The sequence below is a fragment of the Theropithecus gelada genome, chromosome 15 (assembly GCF_003255815.1).
Source record: "Theropithecus gelada isolate Dixy chromosome 15, Tgel_1.0, whole genome shotgun sequence".
In the NCBI taxonomy this organism is placed as follows: domain Eukaryota; kingdom Metazoa; phylum Chordata; class Mammalia; order Primates; family Cercopithecidae; genus Theropithecus; species Theropithecus gelada.
In genome coordinates this window covers 10,718,975-10,729,821 of record NC_037683.1, presented here as the reverse complement: position 1 = coordinate 10,729,821, position 10,847 = coordinate 10,718,975, and the positions used below count along the sequence as shown (strand labels likewise).

The 10,847-nt window shown below is 51.0% G+C and overlaps 1 protein-coding gene across 1 annotated transcript in view; it reads left to right on the top strand.

Moving 5' to 3' along the window:
* Positions 1-10,018, top strand: part of SWI5 (SWI5 homologous recombination repair protein) — a 14,921-nt gene extending 4,903 nt beyond the window's left edge. The window contains exons 3-5 of the mRNA XM_025358771.1: positions 5,132-5,253; positions 6,683-6,777; positions 9,681-10,018. Coding sequence (XP_025214556.1) covers positions 5,132-5,253; positions 6,683-6,777; positions 9,681-9,745 — 282 coding nt within the window. The 3' untranslated portion in view covers positions 9,746-10,018. The remainder of the gene's footprint in view (positions 1-5,131; positions 5,254-6,682; positions 6,778-9,680) is intronic.
* Positions 10,019-10,847: the final 829 nt, after the last annotated feature.

Below are 10,847 nucleotides of genomic sequence, written 5' to 3'. Positions count from 1 at the left end.
CCAAAAAAAAAAAAAAAAAAAAAAAAAAAAGCTAATGATTAGTAATGTTTATACTAATGATTGATAATTGTCCATCATCATCTCTATATCTAATTCGTATTTTGACTATTCTTATTCTGTTTTCTTTATTATACTGAAATGGTTTGTGCCTTCAGTCTCTTGCCTCGGCACCTGGGTAATCCTTCGCCCACACATTTCCAAGTGACTCCGCTCTCCTCTTGCCGTTCTCTTTCTACACACCTGCTCCAAGGTCTCACTGCCACTCCCTCAGCCCATCCCAGTGCCCACAACTCTCCTGTCTCTCTCCAGCCCTGACCTTTCTCGGGACACCCAAAGCTGCCTGCAGAATCTTTGCCTTCCCACTTGCCAAGTCTGAAATCACACTCAGCCTCCTAACCAGGACCACAAACCAACTCCTCCAACTGCCCTTGCATCATCAGAGGAACCCCAAGCTCTTGAAGTGGGCTCTGCCTCTCCTCCTTTCTAATAGTACTACTCATGGTTGCGTTTGTTCTTTTTTTTTTTTTTTTTTTTGAGGCGGAGTCTCGCTCTGTCGCCCAGGCTGGAGTGCAGTGGTGCGATCTCGGCTCACTGCAACCCCCGCCTCCCAGGTTCAAGCAATTCTCCTGCCTCAGCCTCCCGCGTAGCTGGGACTACAGGCATGTGCCACCACGCCCAGCTAATTTTTTGTATTTTTAGTAGAAACGGGGTTTCACCGTGTTAGCCAGGATGGTCTTGATCTCCTGACCTCGTGATCCTCTCACCTCGGCCTCCCAGAGTGCTGGGATTACAGACGTGAGCCACCGCGCCCAGTCGCATTTATTCTTTTTCACACCACTGTCCCCTCACTCACCCATTCACACACGTGGAAACCACTTTCATTCCCCCGAACACATGTGCTGTCTCCTACCTTAAGGCATTTGGGTACACATTCACCCCTGGGTGTCCATGGAGATTGCTACCCGGACCCCCATGGAGTAATGACCAGAAAAAGAACTCTGGCCGGGCGCGGTGGCTCAAGCCTGTAATCCCAGCACTTTGGGAGGCCGAGACGGGTGGATCATGAGGTCAAGAGATCGAGACCATCCTGGCTAACACAGTGAAACCCCGTCTCTACTAAAAAAATACAAAAAACTAGCTGGGCGAGGTGGTGGGCGCCTGTAGTCCCAGCTACTCGGGAGGCCGAGGCAGGAGAATGGCATAAACCCAGGAGGCGGAGCTTGCAGTGAGCTGAGATCCGGCCCCTGCGCTCCAGCCTGGGCGACAGAGCGAGACTCCGTCTCAAAAAAAAAAAAAAAAAAAAGGAAAAAGAAGAACTCTACCTGTTCAATACAGACTCAACCATGCTTTTTTTTGAGACGGAGTCTCGCTCTCACCCAGGCCGGAGTGCAATGGCATGATCTCGGCTTGCTGCAATCTCCACCTCCCAGGTTCAAGGGATTCTCCTGCCTCAGCCTCTCAAGTAGCTGGGACCACAGGCGCGCGCCACCATGCCTGGCTAATTTTTGTATTTTTACTAAAGACAGGATTTCACTATGTTGGCCAGGCTGATCTCGAACTACTGACCTCATTATCCGCCTGCCTCGGCCTCCCAAAGTGCTGGGATTACAGGTGTGAGCCACCGCACCTGGCCAACCATGCTTTTTTTCCATCAGATATTTTCAATGTGAAACCCACTGATATGGAGGGCCAACTGTTCTGTCCCCTCTGTCTGCAATACATTCTTCCACCTTTCTGCCAAGCTAAAGCCTGCTCATCCTTTAAAATTTAGCTTCCTCGGAGAAGCCATATCCCCACTCCTGGGTCAGTCCAGTTGCCCTGTCAGACCCTCCCATAGCACACTGGATTTCAACTTCAAAGCATTTTTCAGACATAATTCATTTATTGGTTACTTATTCATTCATTCATTGATAAATATTAATATTGAGTGCCTACTGTGTGCCATGTACTGTTGTAGACACTGTGCGATCAGCAGTGAACAAAAGTCCCTTCCCTCATGGAGGTTACACTTCAGTGATGTAAAGCAATGTAAGACAATGAAAATAACGAAATGCATAACTTGTCAGGTGATGAAAAATGCTGTAAAACATCAGGAGGCCAGGTGCGGTGGCTCATGTTTGCAATCCTAACACTTTGGGAGGCCAAGGTGTGAGGCTTGCTCCAGCCCAGGGTTTGAGAACACACGGGGTGACATGGCAAGACCCCATCTCTACAAAAAATAATTTTTTTTTTTTTAAATTAGCTGAGTGTGGCCGGGCACAGTGTCTCACGCCTGTAATCCCAACACTTTGGGAGGCTGAGGCGGGCGGATCACGAGGTCAGGAGATTGAGACCATCCTGGCTAACACGGTGAAACCCTGTCTCTAATAAAAATACAAAAAATGAGCTGGACATGGTGGGGGTGCCTATAATCCCAGCTACTCGGGAGGTTGAGGCAGGAGAATGGCATAAACCCAGGAGGTGGAGGCTGCAGTGAGCCAAGATCGCACCATTGTACTCCAGCCTGGGCAACAGAGCCAGACTCCACCTCAAAAAAAAAAAAAAAAAAATTAGCTAGTGTGATGGCACATGCCTGTTGTAACAGCTACTCAGGAGGCTAGGGTGGGAGGATTCCTTAAGCCCAGAAGGTTGAGGCTACAGTGAGGCGTGATTGTGCTACTGCACTCCAGCATGGATGACAGAGCGAGACAGACCGCATCTTAAAAATTAAATTTAAAAAAGGCCGAGCACGGTGGCTCACGCCTATAATCCCAGCACTGTGGGAGGCTGAGGTGGGCGGATCACGAGGTCAGGAGTTTGAGACCAGCTTGACCAACATGGTGAAACCTCGTCTCTACTGAAAATAGAAAAATTAGCAGGGCGTGGTGGCGTGCACCTGTAATCCCAGCTGCTCGGGAGGCTGATGCAGGAGAATCACTTGAACCCGGGAGGCGGAGGTTACAGTGAGCTGAGATCGCACCACAGCACTCCAGCCTGGGTGACAAAGCGAGACTCTGTCTCAAAAAAAAAAAAAAAAAGAAAAATTAAATTTCAAAAAATATTAAAAATCAGGAAAAAGGAATAGTGAGTGATTGAGACATTACCGTTGTAGACAGGACTGTCAGAGAGGGCCTTTCTGATGGGGCGATGCATAAGTAGAGCTTTAAGTGGAAGCATCTGGAGGAAGAACTTCATTGTGGGGCACTTTCTCTTTGAGGCTAGGCTGTACCTTCTATGAGAACAGTGGGCTAGGCTTGATGTCTCATTCATTGCTGCGCTCCTGGACCCTTTGTCAGTTCCTGGCAGAGAGTGCTCACTCCTTCCTCTGAGTGACTGGTTACAAGCTACTAACCTAAAACCAGGAAGACCGTCCTCCTCGGTCCCTTCTTGTATCATGTGTAGACAGCTCATCCAACATACATTTCCTGAAGATTGGCTGTGTCCTAGGCACTGGCCTTCACAGCTTCTACAGGCAGAAAGGGCAAAGATGAAAGCCCCAAGGAAGGGTTTTATCCAATGAGATTCTAAACCCAGTGACAGCTGGGCATGGTGGCTCACGCCTGTAATCCCAGCACCTTGAGAGGCCGAGGCGGGCAGATCACTGGAGGTCAGGAGTTTGAGACCAGCCTGGCCAACCTGGCAAAAACCCTGTCTCTACTAAAAATACAAAAATGAGGCCGAGAGCAGTGGCTCACACCTGTAATCCCAACACTTCGGGAGGCCGAGGTGGGTGGATCACCTGAGGTCAGGAGTTTGAGACCGGCCTGGCCAACATGGTGAAACCCCAACTCTATTTAAAAAAAAAAAAAAAGTAGATGGGCATGGTGGCGGGCGCCTGTAATTGCAGCTACTCAGGAGGCTGAGGCAGGAGAATCGCTGGAACCTGAGAGGTGGAGAATCACTGGAACCTTGCAGTGAGCTGAGATTACGCCATTGCACTCCAGCCTGGGCAACAAGAGTGAAACTCCGTCTCAAAAAAAAAAAACAAAAATACAAAAATTAGCCGGGCATTGTGGTGTGCACCTGTAATCCCAACTATTCAGGAAGCTGAGGCAGGAGAATTACTTGAACCCCGGAGGCAGAGGTTGCCGTGAGCTGGGATCATGCCACTGCGTTCCAGCCTGGGCGGCAGAGTGAGACTCTGTCTCAAAAAAAAAACCAAAAAAAAAAAAACCAGTGACATTGTAAATGAGAGGAGAGCCCAAGACGGAGGCCTGGAGCAGGTTCTCTGGGGTCAGACTGGGGACCAGGGCGGTCCCATTGGTTAGGATTGGGTTTGGCTAGGAGTGAAGAAAACCCCAAATAACAATGGTTTAAGCAGTCATTGGCACCCAGGCCTCCATCTAATTCAACACCATCTTCAATGTATGACTTGTACCTTATCATCCAAGATAGCTGCTCAGCTCCAGCACTGCATCCACATTCCAGCCAGAGAAAGGCATGCCCTCTTCCTGGGAGGACAATTCCTAGTCACTGGCTGGGAACAGTGGCTCATGCCTGTAATCCCAACACTGTCGGAGACTGAGGCTAGAGGATAGATCACCTAAGCCCAGGAGTTTGAGGTTGCAGTGACCTATGATCATGCCACTGCAATTCAGCCTAGGTGACAGAACAAGAACAAGACCCTATTTAAAAAAAAAAAAAAAAAAAAGTAGGGGGGAGGTTGGGCACAGTGGCTCACGCCTGTAATCCTAGCACTTTGGGAGACCGAGGCGGGCAGATCACGAGGTCAGGAGTTCAAGACCAGCCTGGCCAGTATGGTGAAACCCCATCTCTACTAAAAAATACAAAAATTAGCTGGGCATGGTGGCGCACACCTGTAGTCCTAGCTACTCAGGAGGCAGAGACAGGAGAATCACTTGAACCTGGGAGGCAGAGGTTGCAATGAGCCAAGATTGGGTTACTGCACTCCAGTCTGGGCGACAGAGTGAGACTCCGTCTCAAAAAAAATTCCCAGATGATTAAGTTCTACTTGCTGGAACTTAGTCATAGGGCCACATCTAATTCCAAGGAAGGCTTGGAAATGCAGTCTTATTCAGGGGGTTAGGGTGCCTATTAGCAAGCATAAGCAGGAAGTGACTACTGGGGGACATGTAAGCTGTGAATTTTGGATAACTGGTCAGTCTGGCTGATGACTTTTTTTGCCTCTCAGAGGCCATCGCCCAAGTCTGGCCAGGCTGATGGAACCAGCGAGGAGTCTCTGCACCTTGACATTCAGAAACTGAAGGAGAAGAGGGACATGCTGGATGAGGAGATCTCCCAGTTCATATCTGAGTAAGTTTCACTGGGTTCCCCATCATGGTCAAGATAACTTTGGGCCAGGCATAGTGGCTCACGCCTGTAATCCCAGCACTTTAGGAGGCTGAGGCAGGCAGATCACTTGAGGTCAGGAGTTTGAGACCAGCTTGGCCAACATGGCAAAACCCTGTCTCTATTAAAAATACAAAAAATAGCTGGGCACGGTGGTACGTGCATGTAGTCCCAGCTACTCCAGAGGGTGAGGCAGGAGAATCGTTTAAACCTGGGAGATGGAGACTGCAATCGGCTGAGATCACGCCAGTGCACTGCAGCCTGGGTGATGGATTGAGAATCTAGCTCAAAAAAAAAAAAAAAAGATAACTTTTAACTCTCTAACTGCCCAGTAACTGAAAAACCCAGTCGCACTGGCTTAGCATAGAAATAGGACTGTGCACTGCTCGGGAGGCTGAGGCAGGAGAATCGCTTAAACCCGGGAGGTGGAAATTGCAGTGAGCTGAGATCGCGCCACTGAACTCCAACCTGGCTATAGAGCACGACTTGGTCAAGAAAGAAAGGAAGAAAGGAAGGAAGGAGGGAAGGAGGGAAGGAGGGAAGGGGAAGGGAAAGGGAAGGGAAGGAAAAGAAAGGAAAGGAAAGAAAGGAAAGAAAAAGGAAGGAAGGGAAGGGAAGGGAGAGAGACGGAAGGGAGAGGGAAGGGAGAGAGACGGAAGGGAGAGAGGAAAGGGAAAGGGAAGAGAGGGAGGGGGAGAAAGGAAGGAAGGAGGGAGGCAGGGAGGGAGGGAGGGAGGAAGCAAGGATGGAAGGAAGGACGGAAAGACGGACAGACGGATTATGCTTCTGGATTCAGGACATCTCAGCAGCCTCTCAGGTAGTGAGATGCTTAGGCTGTGGGAGGGCCTGAACTGGGACCTGGAAAGCTATCTGGGATGGAAGCTGTTGCTCTCTCAGTCTCTGGAGCCATGTTCTCCGCCTCTACTTCCCTCTGCACAGACTCCTTTCTCTCTCTGCAGGTAGAGTTTTCAGTGTATAGGGGAAGCTGGCTCTTGAACACCTCCTAGAGTTCCCCACACCTCTTGCTCCAGCCACATGGCAGAGACTAAGCTGCCTTTGAATGTGCATGTCACACTTGAAGGAATCCACCTGGCTGTTTGGATCATGTGCCCATCTGCGAGTCCCTCAGCTGTGGCCAGGGTCACATGGTACCATTGTAGCTGGAGACCCCGCCCTAAGGAGACAGGACACGTTTGCCAGGAGTGCGGACCTGGGAAGATGCCCTGCCCTGCTGTAAGCTTCATGAGGGCAGGGCCTATCTTGCTGTCACCATATCCCTAGTACCTAGCACCAAGTAGGCCCTTACAGATGCCTTATTACTGTCTGAGCCTGGGGTCATCATCTGCTTTCTTAACTGAGCTGTCTTTCCCCCTCTCTCCATCGCTCATCCCAGAGGCTACAGTGTGGATGAACTGGAGGACCACATTACCCAGCTTCATGAGTACAATGACATCAAGGATGTGGGGCAGATGCTGATGGGCAAACTAGGTAAGTAGTTGGGACTGCAGAGCCACAAGCAGGCATCACAGGGTGTCATCTCGCCTAGGGGTGTTGGCTTTTGCTTCTGGGCCTCCTAACTTGCCAACTCTCACGCCCTCCGCAGGTGGCCTGCTCCTGGGCTGCCCCAGCCCCTCTCCTTACCAGCCTCTGGTCTCCCTGGCCACCTAGGTTTGTTCCTCAAGTACAGAACCTGCTTTGGAGCTGCAGCCAGGTTTGAGCGGGACTTGCCCATCTGCCAGACTGAGGACTCAGGGTCTCCCCAGTCTTCTGGGGCCTACTCAGAGTGATCGAGATACCATCCATGCCTCAAGTGGCTGGCTTGCTAAAGAGGCAGCAAGTGCAAGGGTGACCCTTTGTGACTTAAAGAAGTATTTTCTTCCTCCCTGAACAAAATCTTGCTATCTAGAGGGCTTTAGCCAAGGCACCAACACCTGCATGTCATGCTGGCTAGGAGAGCCTACCTTGGAGGTGACGAAATGTGCAGGTGGCCCCTACAAACCCTTCAGTTCCATCCCCTAGCTTGGAGTGCTGGGCACTCTGATGTTCAGCAGCCAGTGACCAGCAGCCAGGGGTAGTGTTCAGAGCTGGGTCGTCTGCCCAGTTGCTGTGTGAGATTTGGCACTTGTTGCAGAAATGCCTTCAGCATCCAGGATTCCACGGCAGGGAGGGCTTCTCTGTGTTTCATTGGACAATGGGCCCCAAAGGAGGAGAGGAAAAAACTGGAGGCGGGAACTATAGATGGATAAAAAGATGGGGGTGATCAGGGCCCAAGAAGATGGGGGTGTGAGGGGAGTGTAGCCTAGTGGTTAAGAACACACGCTCAACTGGGCACAGCGGCTCACACCTATACTCCCAGCACTGTGGGAGGCCGAGGCAGATGATCACCTGAGGTCGGGATTTCAAGACCAGCCTGACCAACATGGAGAAACTGTCTCTACTAAATATATAAAATTAGCCAGGTGTGGTGGCACATGTGTAATCCCAGCTACTCGGGAGGCTGAGGCAGGAGACTCACTTGAACCCGGGAGGCAGAGGTTGTGGTGAGCTGAGATCGTGCCATTGCACTCCAGCCTGGGCAACAGGAGCGAAACTCCATCTCAAAAAAAAAAAAAAAGAGGGCTGGGCTCACTGGCTGGCACTTGTAATCCCAGCACTTTGGGCATCCGAGGCAGGCAGATGACAGGGTCAGGAGTTCGAGACCAGCCTGACCAACACAGTGAAACCCTGTCTCTACTGAAAATACAAATATTAGCTAGGTGTGGTGGCATGTGCCTGTAATCCCAGCTACTCGGGAGGCTGAGGCAAGAGAATCTCTTGAACCCAGGAAGCGGAGGTTACAGTGAGCCGAGATCACAGCACCACACTCCAGCCTGGGCAACAGAGCCAGACTCCGTCTCAAAAAAAAAAAAAAAGAACACAAGCTCTTAGTAGCGAGAATCAGCATGAGGCCTGTTACTTCCAGGTCATATGACCTGGAGCCGGTGGCCTCTCCCTTTTTTTTTTTTTTTTTTGGTTAGACTGATCTCACTCTGTCACCCAGGTTGGAGTGCAGTGGTGTGATCTTGGCTCCCTGAAACCTCCACCTCCCAGGTTCAAGCGATTCTAGTGCCTCAATCTCCTGAGTAGCTGGGATTACAGGCATCTGCCACCACGCCTGGCTAATTTTTTTTTTTTTTTTTTTTTGAGACGGAGTCTCGCTCTGTCGCCCAGGCTGGAGTGCAGTGGCCGGATCTCAGCTCACTGCAAGCTCCGCCTCCCGGGTCTACGCCATTCTCCTGCCTCAGCCTCCCGGGTAGCTGGGACTACAGGCGCCCGCCACCTCGCCTGGGTAGTTTTTTGTATTTTTTTGGTAGAGATGGGGTTTCACCGTGTTAGCCAGGCTGGTCTCGATCTCCTGACCTCATGATCCACCCGCCTCGGCCTCCCAAAGTGCTGGGATTACAGGCTTGAGCCACCGCGCCCGGCCTAATTTTTGTATTTTTAGTAGACACGGGGTTTTACCATGTTGGCCAGGCTGGTCTCAAACTCCTGACCCCAAGTGATCCACCTGCCTTGGCCTCCCAAAGCGCTGAGATTATATGCTGAGCCACCGTACCTGGCATCCTTTTTGTTTATTCAGTGAACATTTACTGAGCAGCTGCTCTGTGCCCAGCACTCTATAGAGTGCTGGGGACACTTGGTGATCCAGACACTTTCAGGTCTCTTGCTGTCATGTGGTTTGTTTTCCTGTTGGGGGTAGAGGAATGCCCAGGAAGTAAGTGGACTCAGCAGTTAATTACAAAATGTGTTAGGTGCTATGAAGGTGACAAACGGCAGAGATGGGGAGAATATTGAGGTATGAACAGGGGGGCAGTGGGGGTAAGATAGGTAGTCAGGGGAGGCCTCTGAGGAGAACCCTTCCTCAGGAGAAAGGACCAGCCTTTGTGGAGAACAGAGGAGGGATAACATCACAGAGGCTGCAGAGGGGCAAACTCGAGCACGTGGGCCATGCCGAGGAGTCTGGAATGTTCAGCAGGCACAGCATACAATCAGCTTACATTTGAAGCAGATGAATCCAGCAGCTCTGTGTGGAGAATGGAATCGAGGGAGCTGTTTCATTCCTCTGCAAAATGGGGTGAGGGTCCAAGGAGTCCTCGTAGGTCCATTGTTGAATACAGTGGCTGGCACATGGCAGAGCTCCAGCGTGGCCAGGCAGGGCCCGAAGTGGGGCAGCCTGGAAGGAGCAGCAGAGGGCTTACCTTAGCCAGTTAGGCGAGGCACAAGTGTGCGGACCGGCTTGAAGCCAGAGATGGTCCTGGGTGGGTCAGGGCAGTGACACTGGCTGGGGGCATTGGCTGTACTCCCTCCCACCTGTCCCCACTGCACATTCAGCCTTCCTTCCTTCCTTTCAGCTGTGATCCGAGGTGTCACCACCAAAGAGTTGTATCCAGAGTTTGGGCTGGACATGAATGACTGAGCAGGCTCATCGCCCCTTGTCCACAGTCCCCAGGGACAGAAGGGTGTGGACATGATAAACGCCGAGAGCCCACCCAGCACACCTACAGAGTTTCCAGCGAGAAAATGCCAGAAGCGCTTTTCTAGAGAGCCCAAGCTGAATCAGGAGGAGCCTAGAGAAGAGGCGGGCAGGGAGGAAGGGGCGTTCCCAGCTCCAAGGTTCCTGAAATGTCGCAGTGATACTTATATAGGGGTACCTGTACTTTATTTGTCAATAAACATATCTGTACACTGATTCCCTCTTCTCCAATAGCCCCCAATAGTACCTAAGATAAAGAGAGCGTGCCTTGGATTAGAACAGGCCTACATGAGCCAGGCATTTTGCTAAGTGCTTTATATCCATTGTCTCTGATGCTTAAAATCATCCTGTGAGAAATTAGCATAATTATCCCCATCTTACAGATGAAGACGCTGAGGCTCAGAGAGGAGACAAAGTGACTTGCCCAAGGTCACACAGCTAGTAAGGGGCAGAACAGGGATTTGAGCTCAGGTCAGACCCAAGCTTGTGCTTTGCAATACTGCCTTTCTTGGCTGGGAAGAAGCAGGCAAGAGTTTAGAGTGGGCCAGGTGTGGTGGCTCATGCCTGTAATCCCAGCACTTTGGGAGGCTAAGGCAGGAGTTCGCTTGAGGCCAGGAGTTCAAGACCAGCCTAGGCAACGAAGAGAGACCGCCCCCCCGCCCCGCTTTCTTTTTTCTTTTCTTTTCTTTTTTTTTTTCCCCGAGATGGAGTCTCGCTCTGTCGCCCAGGCTGGAGTGCACTGGCACAGTCTCGGCTCACTGCAACTTCTTTCTCCCGGGTTCAAGCAATTCTCCTGCCTCAGCCTCCTGAGTAGCTGGGACTACAGGAGCGTGCCACCATGCCCATCTTGGCCATAATGGTCTCAATCTCTTGACCTTGTGATCCACCTGTCCCAGTCTCCCAAAGTGCTGGGATTACAGGCGTGAGCAACTGCCCCCAGCCGAGAGACCCCCTTTTTGTTTAAAAATTATGTTCTGTGTTCCCAGAGGTAAATTTTTTTTTTCTTGTTAAAAATAAATTTTGCCGGGCCAGGCGTGGTGGCTCA